The sequence below is a fragment of the Dendrobates tinctorius genome, unplaced genomic scaffold (genome assembly GCF_039654945.1).
Source record: "Dendrobates tinctorius isolate UK_male_01 unplaced genomic scaffold, ASM3965494v1 ptg000034l, whole genome shotgun sequence".
Classification (NCBI taxonomy): Eukaryota; Metazoa; Chordata; class Amphibia; order Anura; family Dendrobatidae; genus Dendrobates; species Dendrobates tinctorius.
The window spans coordinates 16,771,141-16,787,302 of NW_027361702.1; the positions used below are offsets into that span (position 1 = coordinate 16,771,141).

The following is a 16,162-nucleotide window of genomic DNA, read 5'->3' on the forward strand; positions in this document are numbered from 1 at the left end:
ACGCAGCCCAGACACCACACAAGACAGCGGTGCTGGCTGTGTGTCAGTAGTGCAGTACCGTGCGTGCGTATTATGCCCTGTGATTATGTGAACACAGCACCGCAACAGCACAAAAAACTGCCCTGAGGTTTAAGGCAAGAATACGCAGCCCAGACACCACACAAGACAGCGGTGCTGGCTGCGTGTCAGCTGTGCAGTACCGTGCGGGCGTATTATTCCCTGTGATTATGTGAACACAGCACCGCAACAGCACAAAAAACTGCCCTGAGATTTAAGGCAAGAATACGCAGCTCAGACACCACACAAGACAGCGGTGCTGGTGTAAAAAAATATATATATATATCTTCTTGCACGGTTGAGAATCAAAAGTAAAGGCAATGTTGAATTGAGGATAAAATAAATCTTGTTTTTAATTATTCATTTCAAAAAGTGATTACAAAAATGAAGAAAAGTAAGTTCATGACATGCAGTAATTATTTGAAGAGAAAACGAGCATTGTTCTTACATATAGTCTTGAGCAGCTGTCCGGGTGTTCGAGAGTCTCAAGGGATATGAGATCTCCTGAACAAGAGTTAGGCCGGCTTATATACTATTCTGACCTATAACCTACAACCACATATGGTGGCTTGCCACTATGTTCAGAAGTTCTTCCATATTAAGTGAACCGTAGTTATTTTAACAATATGTATACAGTTATTTATGCATTACCTTAGTCTGAGATATTTAAGCCTAAAGTCTGAGATCTTTAGAACCATTCATTATCTCTAAATAGTCACATTTTGACAGCTTTGACAAGTGACCTATACATTTGACAAGAGAGACAGCTGTGTGAGCCAAGGAACTCAGAATAACTCAGTCACTTCTCCAAAGTAAGCAAAGCCTGTTAGCTAGATTCTGTATGAGAGAATTAATCCATATATTTTTTATTATAGAAATACTGATATTTTACAGTCCCCCCTGATTATGATTTGAGAAATATCATAATCAATCCTAACTCATTCTCTCACCATTCGTATCACATTCATTCTTTATTCTGAAAACCTTGTATCAACATCTGCCCTGAATGTCATCTGAATTTTCAAACCTATTGTAAAAACAAAAATTAGATCAGAGAGTTATAATTTTTTTTCGTTTTAACATCTCTCTTAAAATATCATCTTCCTTTTTCATTTCTATCTTTATATTCTTATAAATTCTCCTAATTTTACACATAATAATTATTTGATATATTATACACAGCAAAACTATGATAAATAAAATAACGATCGGATTAGACAATACATTCCCTGCTGCCATTTTCGCTGAAGACTGTGACCAACTAGTTACAGATTTTCCTAAATTTCTCCACCAAGATGAGCCTGACATACTCGTCCATTCATGTTCAATATCATTTAGATTACCTTGTTCATGTCTAAATACAATTTCAGCTTCTTTTAATTGTTTTGTCAGCAGATTTAATAAACCCTTGTCTTTCTTTATTTCATTTGTCCACAAATCCCAAGGGAATTTATTGACTTGTGACAAATTGAACTGGATCGGAAGGATTTTCAGACGTCTTGAGCCTATTGACGTAATATTAATACTTCCTTCCTTCTTTGTGAGAGTTTTAACATTTCCCTCAATACAATATAAACCCATTGTCAGATTTTCGACATGTACACAAGATGAGAAGAATGCAGAAACTGCTTCTTTTCCTGACATGACTTGGAAACAAGTTTTGTTAGCGCTTACTGGTGTCACCAAGTCATGTATCGTGTGGACATTCTCAACTCTGGCATGACATGAGGTATGATTATGGAAACATGAATGATAAATGACTTTATCCTGTCCAGGTAGGCACATTACCTTGGAAACAAAATTTAAGCATGACGAAATGTCTAATTGTTCAATGTTTGTACCATCAAATGCAAAATCTGTGTACTGTAATTGATAATATAACAATTGTGTAGGGCTGACAGGAATCCCCAGAACACCTATAGGAACCAGGGTTTCTTCTCTTCCTGACACTGGAATCAGTGATGTTCCTACACAAATGTTCTGTTCACATCCTAACCACTTATTTACCCACAAATCTGTATGGTTTAACGCAAAGTTATATTCTATGGGCAAATTTCTTATTAGCCCTAAAGGGGTAATTCCACTTTGTAAGGCTTGTGCAATCATTTTCAGATTGATGGAATATTCAATCTGAATTTCTAGACATGTTTTGGCCACTTGAGATTCCTGTTCACTTTCCATTAAAGCTAAAGTAGCATCTTGAAGATGTGATACAGAAGACCCCAATACAGTAGCAGTGTTCAAAACCATCTTTTCAAGGACTTGATTCAAGCTTTTCTGAATCTTTACCCCTTTTCCTCCAATATACCCAATATTTTCCAGATCTGATTTAAGTGTATGAATGTCCATAGTGTTAATTAAACTTCCTACTGTTCCTAATCCCCCCAAAATACCTTCAAACACTCCCCTTTTACTTCTAACCTGTGTTGAAGTTCTTTTCCCAAACCATTGTTCTATTCCCATCTCCATGTTAGTGAGATGTGGTTGACACTGGGGATATCTAGAAGAGATTTTCCAGTTAGACATGTTAAAGGTCCATACCATGGTTAGAAACACTCCATCTCGTAACAGAGGTTTAGTTTGGAACTGATTGATCTGAAAAGGAGTAGATGGTTGAAATCTTGTCTGTGTGCATACATTATCTACTGCTGACCATATATTTACCTTTACATCTCTACATTGTTTGTAGTTATATTTCGTTAAAATGCAACATTGATAAAGTCCAGAATCCTTAGGAGATGGATTATCTACAGAAAAAATAAAATCCTTATTTAACCATCTCACGTTACCGGATTGACCTCTGTGTATAACATTTGTTGGACCATTTGAAAAACTTCCCAAAAATGATTTATCTTTGGTCCATATTAACAAAGATTCTGAAGGTAGCTCTAACCTCGTGCTGCATTTTAGTAATAAAGGAGACATATTTTCTTGACTATATACTGCTTGTGGTGTAACCCTCACTTCTGGAGCTATAGTATTTGAAACTGTAAAAACTACAGATACCTGTACTTGTACTGGTTCTCTGGTTATCTGAAAATTCCATGTTTTTACCCAATCCTCGTCTCCTTCTGTAATAGAAAGAAATGCAGGATCTAAAACTTTCCCAAATAGTTGTGTCCTTAACCAAGCATCTGTTTTGGATGTTTCAACTTTCCCTTTTGCGATCATATCATTTGTAATGTCGCCTGACCACACAGCTTTCTCTTCACCTCTTATCTCTATATTCCAGAATAACACATCTGTAGGACTACATTCCCATGTGCCTGTCTTATTATTGTGTATATAATCTCCTTGTAACTGTGTGAACTTCGTCTTTGGTCCTGTGGCTGCGTGTAATATTATGTCAGTGTCATGTATGAAGTGTAGCTCAATACAGCATTTTGCACCAAAACCCATGCAAATGTTTCCAGTAATATCTACTGAATCGTCCGGTATGTCTTCATCTATTAAGCTTTGTAGATTCGTTCCTCTTGGTTTCCTTGGATGTAAAGTTCCTTTGAAAAGTTCCTTCACTTCACTAGTATTTGTTCCATGGTGTGAAATATCTTCAGCGTAGATCACAGTTGAAACAGTACAAAACAGCAGAAATGTGATTCCCATCAGATAGTAGCTTTTCCTGGGCAACGTCTTTTTCTCCTGAAGGATTGGTGTTGAATCCCTTTCGTCAAAGACGTGGAGTTTCATATTCCAGTTCTTATTGGAATCCATTTCTTCCTAAAAGAAATGCAGTATCATTATTTTGCAATATACAGTTTGCATTGATCAACATGTACCCACAATTTTTGTTGTCTGCGGGTATTTTTAACCACCTTAGATGCTCGTTGCACAAGTATCATCACTTGTCCCATGGTTTCGATAATTTCAAAGGGACCTTCCCAATTACTTTCCCAAGGTCCATTCTTCCTGAAAGTTTTAATCATCACTAGAGCCCCTTTCTTGAATTTGGATACATATGGTGGCTCCATTCTCTGCATTCTTGATGCAGCATGTGGAAGAATCGTTTTCAAATTTTCCTGTAACAATTGCAACCATTTGGACCTTGCAACAGCATCTTTTTGTGGTGTAGACAAAAATGGTTCATGAGGAAAAATCAATGGCATTTGTCTTCCTGTCATCAGTTCAAAAGGAGTAAACTGAGTTGTGGCAGAGGTTGTTCCTCTTACACTCAACAGTACAAAAGGTACTGCATCAACCCAAGTATTGCCTTTGTCCAATAACATCTTGGCAATTCTGGATTTTATTGTTCTATTCATCCTTTCCACAATACCAGCAGACTGTGGATGGTAGGGTACATGAAACTGCTGTCGTACCCCTAGAATAGCACAAACGGCTTGCATGATTTTTCCTGTAAAGTGACTTCCTCGATCAGAGGTGATCATTCTTGGGATCCCCCAAGTACAAAAGACATGATTAACTAATGCTCTAGCTGTAGACAAAGCATCATCTTTCCTGACAGGTAAAATTTCAACCCACTTAGAAAAAACATCTACCACAACCAATGCATACCTGAGACCATTTTTACCTGATGGTAACGGTCCAATGTAGTCGATTTGTAACGTAGACCATGGACCATCTGCAGGTGCGATTCGGAGTAGTGGCGGTTTCTGTCCTTTTGGTCTTGGATTAATTTGGGCACAAATGAGACATGATTGAACAACACTTTGCACTGTCTCTTCCATCTTTTCCCAGTAAAATTTCTCTCTGAGAATGCCTAACAATTTTTGTTGGCCCAAATGACCCAAACTTTCATGATTGTATTTTGTGAACTCAACCTGTAGATGTCTTGGGACAACAGGACGCAACTCCCCGTTTAAGTCATGACACAAAACCCCGTTTTCACAAACAAAGGGAGGTTTTGGATCAACCCGGGAAGCAACAAGAGATGAGTCTTTTTCTTGTTCTTCCGCAAAAGAAGGGATATGCGTGTCTGTTCTTTGAACTGCTGAAACCTCGAGAGGTTCAGGTTCAAACACCTCTTCTCCTGTCAGGGCTGCCTCTTTGGCTAGCATATCTGCGGTTGCATTTCCAACAGATAATTCATCATCAGATTTTTTATGGGCCGGAACCTTGACAATAGCAAAACCATTAGGGTTTTTTGATGCTATCCTGAAAATTGTCTTCAGTGTGTCACTGTGAACAAGAGTCTTATTAGATGAATCTACATAGCCTCTTTTTTCCCAAACTGACAAGTAATCTGTCAGTGATCTTACAACATAAGAGCTATCGCTGTAGATCACAATGGGACACTGATCATCTGCTTCATTCAGCTGTAGTACCATTTTTACTGCTTCTAGCTCTGCTCTTTGAGCTGAAAAATGACTCGGTAATTTGTGCTTCACAACCTGTCCTCTTTTGGGATAAAAAATGGCATATCCTGAATAATAGTGCCCATCTGAATAGAATCTGGAACCATCTACAAAAATTGGTTCGTCTGTTACCTCTGCTTTCCGTCTGAAAAGTGATGGACTTGGATCCTGAAAAGACTGTAAACAATCATGAGTTTGTCCTTCATATTGCATCAGCTGAGGAAGAACATATTTGGCCTTGTAATCTACCTCAATTTGTTTGGGAGACAATGACAATAACCAATGAGCAAATCTCTGATGTGACACACCTGGGATATTATTCTCAAAGAGAAGTTTTAGTGTAGAGTGAGGAGTTTGCAAAATGATTTTGTTGAACCCGACAATATGTTCAGTTGCTTTGACTGCAAAGTACACACCTACCAAGTGTCTTGCACAGGTCTCAAAACCTTTTTCAACAGGTGAGAGAAGTTTTGAAAAATAGCCCAAAATTCTCCACTCTTCTCCCTGTAATTGCAGCAATACAGCAGAAACAGATGTTCCTGATGTGTGCACTTGCAAAGCAAATGGAGCCGAAGGATCTACTGTGGACAAAGCAGGTGCATTTTGTAAATTCATTTTCAATTGTTCAAATGAGGTTTGCTGTTCATCACCCCAAGGACCAAAGTAATCACTGTTTTCACCTTTCAAAAGATCATATAAAGATCTGGCCTTATCTGCAAAATTCTCAATGAAATCCCTTGAATAATTCATAAGACCTAAAAAATGTCTCAATGCCTTGTGTGATGTCGGAATTGGTAGGGAAGCAATTGCCTCAATTCTTTCCTGCAGTGGCTGCCTTTTTCCTGGACTCAACAGCACTCCTAAAAATCTGACCTCAGTCTGCATTAATTTGACCTTTTTGGTGTTCAATTTCAACCCTGCATCATGCAGCAACTCAAACAATTCTGTCAGAAGAGAAACATGTGTCTCTTTATCCTCTGTAGACAATAAAATATCATCCACATATTGCAGAATGCAATCAGGCCTCGAAAATCTGGATAATACCTTTGCCAATGCCTGATGAAAAACACTAGGTGACAAATGTGCTCCTTGAGGTAACCTGCAAAACAGATATTGCTCGTCCAAGAAAGTAAATGCAAACTTATACTGACAACTCTTTTCAAGAGGTATACTGAAAAAACCATTACTAATGTCCAGTACAGAGAAGTATTTGGCCTTTGCATTTAACCTTGCCATCATGTCATGAGTATCTGCCACAATTGGTGCGACATTGGGTGTATGCTTATTGAACATCCGTAAATCCAATATCATTCGATAAGAACCATCAGATTTCAAAACACACCACAAAGGATTGTTACTTACAGAATTAGCCTTTCGGATAACACCTTGATCTAACAATTCCTGTATGATCTTTGACATAGAGTCAATTGATTCTGGAGGCAATTTATACTGACGCTGTGGCGGGGGATCACGCCCCTCTACATTCACGATAACGTCTTTCATTGTTCCAACCTGATTCCTGAACTGAGCCCAAAGAGAAGGAAAAAGCTGTACAATTTCTGTCAATACCTTGTCATCATTAGTGTCAGGCCACAAATGGTCAGATGACACCACATCATTCAAGCAAATACTTCCAACATGGCTATAATCATTAGGATCAATGACTACCGGTTTACAACCATTGGAATCTTTCCAGATCACTTGATTTCCTAGGTCAACTACCCATCCGAATTTCTGCATAAAATCTGTGCCAAGTATATTTTCAGAATCACGACAATACCAGATGTCAATTTCTGTTTGGAAAGAACTAGGTATTTCCAAAATCACATTGGGAACTAAGGTCGCTTTAGTTCCACCTTTTCCACTGAAACCGACAATTGTACAAACTGGTGAATCTGGGTTTAGCTTCAAATCAAGGTTTGTAACACTTAACTGAGCTCCTGTGTCAATAAGAAATACAACATTCTGGCCTGCTAAACTTACTTTGATAAATGGTCTTCCACAGTCATCCAATGTAACTCGAGTCACAAATTTCAATGGATGTGGTACAGGAATAGTCTGTGATTGTCAGAAAGATGAAGGAGATGGGAGAAGACCAGTGTCCTTTTTAAAAGACCTTGGAATTCTATCCCTTGACTCTGTTTCCTTCACTGTCATTTCTCTGATCTGTCTGATTAATGGTGCATATGGTGACTGTGTTTGTCTGTTGGCAGTATGAGCAGGTGCAGATAATTGTAATGCAGGTGCAGAAGGTGTGGTGTATGATTTTGGCATGAGTCCGTTTTCCCTTCCAAGCTTACCTGTTCCTTGTGTACCCATCTCTGATTCTGCTCTCAAAAATTTCCTGCACTGCCACTTCAAGTGTCCAGGTATACCACAAAAATAACAATGGATATTGTTCCTTTGTGTAGTATTTTTACCTCTATGCTCAATGTAATCCCTGCTCTTGGAGATTACTGTGGCTCTAGGTTTCAGCTGACTGTCTTCCTTCTCATGAACTACCGCTATTTTAGCCTTGAGCTGATTTTGTTTCATGGATCTCCTTATTCTGTCAATAAAAACTGTTGCTTCTTGCAATGATGGCTGAGTGTTAGCCAATTGCACTGAGGCAGGATCTAAGTACTTGAACTTCTTTACAAAAAATTTGATCATGGATGCTGGCTCTTCATGAGGCCTGAGATCCATTACCATCCTATAGGCCTGTTCAAACTTTACCAAAAAAGAGAAAGGATCTTCAGAAATATTTGTTTGTAAACTCCCTAAAATATCAACTGTAGGCATGTCTTCTCCAGTTGTAAACAATACTAATTGTCTAAGTCTGTCTTCTTTTGTACTATGTGTCATTTCATTCTCATCATTTAATCTGGGTGTGGTCTGTAATCTTTTTCCCATATGTGAAGGTAACCAAACTTTGAATATTTTATTCTTTTGCTCATCATTCAGATTGTATTTGTCTGTGTTTGATTCAAAAGTGTCCGCATTATAAAAGGCATCCATCTTATCATTGTAATTTGGAATGTCTTTTACAATTTTCATTAGCTGATCGTGTATTTTCAGATTAATGCGTGCTGCTCTGTCATGTAATTTTTTCCGTTGTAATTCTACTGCCTCTAATTCCTCTACTGAAGCATCTGGATTTTGCATATTTGGTACAAATGAAGAGGCAACACTGTCCTCCTGTTTATCTGTTGATCTTGTGTTAACAGAAACCCTTTTTATATCTTGTCGTAATTTAGACAATAACTCTGTCCTGGTATCTATTTGATCTTCCAATTGTTCTATATGTTCTGACAAAATCAAACAATTTGGACAATCAAAGTAATCCCCGTCAGACTCTTGTGTGTCACCTGGTGTGTCAGTGTGATTAATGTCTTGTGTGACAATGCATGTTTTATAGGTGTTAGGTTCAGTTTTCTCAAAGACTAGGCTATTATACACATGAACTAGATGCATAACATTCTGAAATTTCCTTTGTAATTTTCTAACTGAGAAAAACCTTTTGTCAATTTTAACATTTTCTGCCTCACATTGATTATACAAACTAGACCATAATTGGGCATCCGTATGATTATGAACAAACTTGAAATCTATGTTACTTTTCTTAGCATAATCATGTATAAAATCCATTATATTTTTTTCTCACCTATTGAGAGTCTTTCCCGTCAATGGATGGTCCTCTGTGTCCTTATGCAATCCTCAGATCTCCGTCTGGATGAGACGCATGCAGCTCTTTACGATCCTCACCCGTCGTCTTCAGGTTCAGTGTGATTTTTGTGCCGTGAAATAGTGGAATTCCTGAAGAAGCTTGTACAACAGGTGGTTTTTAGCAGAGTTCGTGCTCCCCCCTTGTACAATCGAGGAAGGAATGCCAGCCAAAATTAGCACAAAAGATCAGTCTGGCTAAGGCTCGCCAAAATGTAAAAAAATATATATATATATCTTCTTGCACGGTTGAGAATCAAAAGTAAAGGCAATGTTGAATTGAGGATAAAATAAATCTTGTTTTTAATTATTCATTTCAAAAAGTGATTACAAAAATGAAGAAAAGTAAGTTCATGACATGCAGTAATTATTTGAAGAGAAAACGAGCATTGTTCTTACATATAGTCTTGAGCAGCTGTCCGGGTGTTCGAGAGTCTCAAGGGATATGAGATCTCCTGAACAAGAGTTAGGCCGGCTTATATACTATTCTGACCTATAACCTACAACCACATATGGTGGCTTGCCACTATGTTCAGAAGTTCTTCCATATTAAGTGAACCGTAGTTATTTTAACAATATGTATACAGTTATTTATGCATTACCTTAGTCTGAGATATTTAAGCCTAAAGTCTGAGATCTTTAGAACCATTCATTATCTCTAAATAGTCACATTTTGACAGCTTTGACAAGTGACCTATACATTTGACAAGAGAGACAGCTGTGTGAGCCAAGGAACTCAGAATAACTCAGTCACTTCTCCAAAGTAAGCAAAGCCTGTTAGCTAGATTCTGTATGAGAGAATTAATCCATATATTTTTTATTATAGAAATACTGATATTTTACAGCTGGCTGTGTGTCAGTAGTGCAGTACCGTGCGTGCGTATTATGCCCTGTGATTATGTGAACACAGCACCGCAACAGCACAAAAAACTGCCCTGAGATTTAAGGCAAGAATACGCAGCTCAGACACCACACAAGACAGCGGTGCTGGCTGTGTGTCAGTAGTGCAGTACCGTGCGGGCGTATTATTCCCTGTGATTATGTGAACACAGCACCGCAACAGCACAAAAAACTGCCCTGAGATTTAAGGCAAGAATACGCAGCCCAGACACCACACAAGACAGCGGTGCTGGCTGTGTGTCAGTAGTGCAGTACCGTGCGTGCGTATTATTCCCTGTGATTATGTGAACACAGCACCGCAACAGCACAAAAAACTGCCCTGAGATTTAAGGCAAGAATACGCAGCCCAGACACCACACAAGACAGCGGTGCTGGCTGTGTGTCAGTAGTGCAGTACCGTGCGTGCGTATTATTCCCTGTGATTATGTGAACACAGCACCGCAACAGCACAAAAAACTGCCCTGAGATTTAAGGCAAGAATACGCAGCCCAGACACCACACAAGACAGCGGTGCTGGCTGCGTGTCAGTAGTGCAGTACCGTGCGGGCGTATTATTCCCTGTGATTATGTGAACACAGCACCGCAACAGCACAAAAAACTGCCCTGAGGTTTAAGGCAAGAATACGCAGCCCAGACACCACACAAGACAGCGGTGCTGGCTGCGTGTCAGCTGTGCAGTACCGTGCGTGCGTATTATTCCCTGTGATTATGTGAACACAGCACCGCAACAGCACAAAAAACTGCCCTGAGATTTAAGGCAAGAATACGCAGCCCAGACACCACACAAGACAGCGGTGCTGGCTGTGTGTCAGTAGTGCAGTACCGTGCGTGCGTATTATTCCCTGTGATTATGTGAACACAGCACCGCAACAGCACAAAAAACTGCTCTGAGGTTTAAGGCAAGAATACGCAGCCCAGACACCACACAAGACAGCGGGGCTGGCTGCAGGTCAGTTGTGCAGTACCGTGCGTGCGTATTATGCCCTGTGATTATGTGAACACAGCACCGCAACAGCACAAAAAACTGCCCTGAGATTTAAGGCAAGAATACGCAGCTCAGACACCACACAAGACAGCGGTGCTGGCTGTGTGTCAGTAGTGCAGTACCGTGCGTGCGTATTATGCCCTGTGATTATGTGAACACAGCACCGCAACAGCACAAAAAACTGCCCTGAGATTTAAGGCAAGAATACGCAGCCCAGACACCACACAAGACAGCGGTGCTGGCTGTGTGTCAGTAGTGCAGTACCGTGCGGGCGTATTATTCCCTGTGATTATGTGAACACAGCACCGCAACAGCACAAAAAACTGCCCTGAGATTTAAGGCAAGAATACGCAGCTCAGACACCACACAAGACAGCGGTGCTGGCTGTGTGTCAGTAGTGCAGTACCGTGCGTGCGTATTATGCCCTGTGATTATGTGAACACAGCACCGCAACAGCACAAAAAACTGCCCTGAGATTTAAGGCAAGAATACGCAGCCCAGACACCACACAAGACAGCGGTGCTGGCTGTGTGTCAGTAGTGCAGTACCGTGCGTGCGTATTATGCCCTGTGATTATGTGAACACAGCACCGCAACAGCACAAAAAACTGCCCTGAGATTTAAGGCAAGAATACGCAGCCCAGACACCACACAAGACAGCGGTGCTGGCTGCGTGTCAGTAGTGCAGTACCGTGCGTGCGTATTATTCCCTGTGATTATGTGAACACAGCACCGCAACAGCACAAAAAACTGCTCTGAGGTTTAAGGCAAGAATACGCAGCTCAGACACCACACAAGACAGCGGTGCTGGCTGTGTGTCAGTAGTGCAGTACCGTGCGTGCGTATTATTCCCTGTGATTATGTGAACACAGCACCGCAACAGCACAAAAAACTGCCCTGAGGTTTAAGGCAAGAATACGCAGCTCAGACACCACACAAGACAGCGGTGCTGGCTGCGTGTCAGTAGTGCAGTACCGTGCGGGCGTATTATTCCCTGTGATTATGTGAACACAGCACCGCAACAGCACAAAAAACTGCCCTGAGATTTAAGGCAAGAATACGCAGCTCAGACACCACACAAGACAGCGGTGCTGGCTGTGTGTCAGTAGTGCAGTACCGTGCGTGCGTATTATTCCCTGTGATTATGTGAACACAGCACCGCAACAGCACAAAAAACTGCCCTGAGATTTAAGGCAAGAATACGCAGCCCAGACACCACACAAGACAGCGGTGCTGGCTGTGTGTCAGTAGTGCAGTACCGTGCGGGCGTATTATTCCCTGTGATTATGTGAACACAGCACCGCAACAGCACAAAAAACTGCCCTGAGATTTAAGGCAAGAATACGCAGCTCAGACACCACACAAGACAGCGGTGCTGGCTGTGTGTCAGTAGTGCAGTACCGTGCGTGCGTATTATTCCCTGTGATTATGTGAACACAGCACCGCAACAGCACAAAAAACTGCCCTGAGGTTTAAGGCAAGAATACGCAGCCCAGACACCACACAAGACAGCGGTGCTGGCTGTGTGTCAGTAGTGCAGTACCGTGCGGGCGTATTATTCCCTGTGATTATGTGAACACAGCACGGCAACAGCACAAAAAACTGCCCTGAGATTTAAGGCAAGAATACGCAGCTCAGACACCACACAAGACAGCGGTGCTGGCTGTGTGTCAGTAGTGCAGTACCGTGCGTGCGTATTATGCCCTGTGATTATGTGAACACAGCACCGCAACAGCACAAAAAACTGCCCTGAGATTTAAGGCAAGAATACGCAGCCCAGACACCACACAAGACAGCGGTGCTGGCTGTGTGTCAGTAGTGCAGTACCGTGCGTGCGTATTATTCCCTGTGATTATGTGAACACAGCACCGCAACAGCACAAAAAACTGCCCTGAGATTTAAGGCAAGAATACGCATCCCAGACACCACACAAGACAGCGGTGCTGGCTGTGTGTCAGTAGTGCAGTACCGTGCGTGCGTATTATTCCCTGTGATTATGTGAACACAGCACCGCAACAGCACAAAAAACTGCCCTGAGATTTAAGGCAAGAATACGCAGCCCAGACACCACACAAGACAGCGGTGCTGGTTGTGTGTCAGTAGTGCAGTACCGTGCGTGCGTATTATTCCCTGTGATTATGTGAACACAGCACCGCAACAGCACAAAAAACTGCCCTGAGGTTTAAGGCAAGAATACGCAGCCCAGACACCACACAAGACAGCGGTGCTGGCTGTGTGTCAGTAGTGCAGTACCGTGCGGGCGTATTATTCCCTGTGATTATGTGAACACAGCACCGCAACAGCACAAAAAACTGCCCTGAGATTTAAGGCAAGAATACGCAGCTCAGACACCACACAAGACAGCGGTGCTGGCTGTGTGTCAGTAGTGCAGTACCGTGCGTGCGTATTATGCCCTGTGATTATGTGAACACAGCACCGCAACAGCACAAAAAACTGCCCTGAGATTTAAGGCAAGAATACGCAGCCCAGACACCACACAAGACAGCGGTGCTGGCTGTGTGTCAGTAGTGCAGTACCGTGCGTGCGTATTATGCCCTGTGATTATGTGAACACAGCACCGCAACAGCACAAAAAACTGCCCTGAGATTTAAGGCAAGAATACGCAGCCCAGACACCACACAAGACAGCGGTGCTGGCTGTGTGTCAGTAGTGCAGTACCGTGCGTGCGTATTATTCCCTGTGATTATGTGAACACAGCACCGCAACAGCACAAAAAACTGCCCTGAGGTTTAAGGCAAGAATACGCAGCCCAGACACCACACAAGACAGCGGTGCTGGCTGCGTGTCAGTAGTGCAGTACCGTGCGGGCGTATTATGCCCTGTGATTATGTGAACGCAGCACCGCAACAGCACAAAAAACTGCCCTGAGATTTAAGGCAAGAATACGCAGCTCAGACACCACACAAAACAGCGGTGCTGGCTGTGTGTCAGTAGTGCAGTACCGTGCGTGCGTATTATTCCCTGTGATTATGTGAACGCAGCACCGCAACAGCACAAAAAACTGCCCTGAGGTTTAAGGCAAGAATACGCAGCCCAGACACCACACAAGACAGCGGTGCTGGCTGTGTGTCAGTAGTGCAGTACCGTGCGTGCGTATTATTCCCTGTGATTATGTGAACACAGCACCGCAACAGCACAAAAAACTGCCCTGAGGTTTAAGGCAAGAATACGCAGCCCAGACACCACACAAGACAGCGGTGCTGGCTGTGTGTCAGTAGTGCAGTACCGTGCGGGCGTATTATGCCCTGTGATTATGTGAACACAGCACCGCAACAGCACAAAAAACTGCCCTGAGGTTTAAGGCAAGAATACGCAGCCCAGACACCACACAAGACAGCGGTGCTGGCTGCGTGTCAGTAGTGCAGTACCGTGCGTGCGTATTATTCCCTGTGATTATGTGAACACAGCACCGCAACAGCACAAAAAACTGCCCTGAGATTTAAGGCAAGAATACGCAGCCCAGACACCACACAAGACAGCGGTGCTGGCTGTGTGTCAGTAGTGCAGTACCGTGCGTGCGTATTATTCCCTGTGATTATGTGAACACAGCACCGCAACAGCACAAAAAACTGCCCTGAGGTTTAAGGCAAGAATACGCAGCCCAGACACCACACAAGACAGCGGTGCTGGCTGTGTGTCAGTAGTGCAGTACCGTGCGTACGTATTATTCCCTGTGATTATGTGAACACAGCACCGCAACAGCACAAAAAACTGCCCTGAGGTTTAAGGCAAGAATACGCAGCCCAGACACCACACAAGACAGCGGTGCTGGCTGCAGGTCAGCTGTGCAGTACCGTGCGTGCGTATTATGCCCTGTGATTATGTGAACACAGCACCGCAACAGCACAAAAAACTGCCCTGAGGTTTAAGGCAAGAATACGCAGCTCAGACACCACACACGACAGCGGTGCTGGCTGCAGGTCAGCTGTGCAGTACCGTGCGTGCGTATTATGCCCTGTGATTATGTGAACACAGCACCGCAACAGCACAAAAAACTGCTCTGAGGTTTAAGGCAAGAATACGCAGCCCAGACACCACACAAGACAGCGGTGCTGGCTGTGTGTCAGTAGTGCAGTACCGTGCGTGCGTATTATTCCCTGTGATTATGTGAACACAGCACCGCAACAGCACAAAAAACTGCTCTGAGGTTTAAGGCAAGAATACGCAGCCCAGACACCACACAAGACAGCGGTGCTGGCTGTGTGTCAGTAGTGCAGTACCGTGCGTGCGTATTATTCCCTGTGATTATGTGAACACAGCACCGCAACAGCACAAAAAACTGCCCTGAGGTTTAAGGCAAGAATACGCAGCCCAGACACCACACAAGACAGCGGTGCTGGCTGCGTGTCAGCTGTGCAGTACCGTGCGTGCGTATTATTCCCTGTGATTATGTGAACACAGCACGGCAACAGCACAAAAAACTGCCCTGAGGTTTAAGGCAAGAATACGCAGCCCAGACACCACACAAGACAGCGGTGCTGACTGTGTGTCAGTAGTGCAGTACCGTGCGTGCGTATTATTCCCTGTGATTATGTGAACACAGCACCGCAACAGCACAAAAAACTGCCCTGAGGTTTAAGGCAAGAATACGCAGCCCAGACACCACACAAGACAGCGGTGCTGGCTGTGTGTCAGTAGTGCAGTACCGTGCGTGCGTATTATTCCCTGTGATTAAGTGAACACAGCACCGCAACAGCACAAAAAACTGCTCTGAGGTTTAAGGCAAGAATACGCAGCCCAGACACCACACAAGACAGCGGGGCTGGCTGCAGGTCAGTTGTGCAGTACCGTGCGGGCGTATTATTCCCTGTGATTATGTGAACACAGCACCGCAACAGCACAAAAAACTGCCCTGAGATTTAAGGCAAGAATACGCAGCTCAGACACCACACAAGACAGCGGTGCTGGCTGTGTGTCAGTAGTGCAGTACCGTGCGTGCGTATTATTCCCTGTGATTATGTGAACACAGCACCGCAACAGCACAAAAAACTGCCCTGAGATTTAAGGCAAGAATACGCAGCTCAGACACCACACAAGACAGCGGTGCTGGCTGTGTGTCAGTAGTGCAGTACCGTGCGTGCGTATTATTCCCTGTGATTATGTGAACACAGCACCGCAACAGCACAAAAAACTGCTCTGAGGTTTAAGGCAAGAATACGCAGCCCAGACACCACACAAGACAGCGGGGC

At 43.1% G+C, this 16,162-nt stretch overlaps 2 protein-coding genes across 3 annotated transcripts in view; one reads left to right on the forward strand and one right to left on the reverse strand.

Annotated features, from left to right (window-relative positions):
• ASTN2 (astrotactin 2) overlaps positions 1 to 16,162 on the forward strand; it is a 1,339,273-nt gene that overhangs the window by 614,796 nt on the left and 708,315 nt on the right. The window lies entirely within an intron of this gene.
• On the reverse strand, positions 386 to 9,256 carry LOC141087552 (uncharacterized). The gene is made up of 2 exons (XM_073573124.1): positions 9,010 to 9,256; positions 386 to 3,774 (listed from the first exon to the last, which is right to left on the reverse strand). The coding sequence occupies exon 2, from the start codon at positions 3,766 to 3,768 to the stop codon at positions 1,108 to 1,110; it is 2,661 nt and encodes an 886-aa protein (XP_073429225.1). The 5' UTR covers positions 3,769 to 3,774; positions 9,010 to 9,256; the 3' UTR covers positions 386 to 1,107.

Excerpts from the sequence above, each read along its gene's own strand:
- LOC141087552 (XM_073573124.1), bottom strand. The coding sequence starts at position 3,768 with ATGGATTCCAATAAGAACTGGAATATGAAACTCCACGTCTTTGACGAA.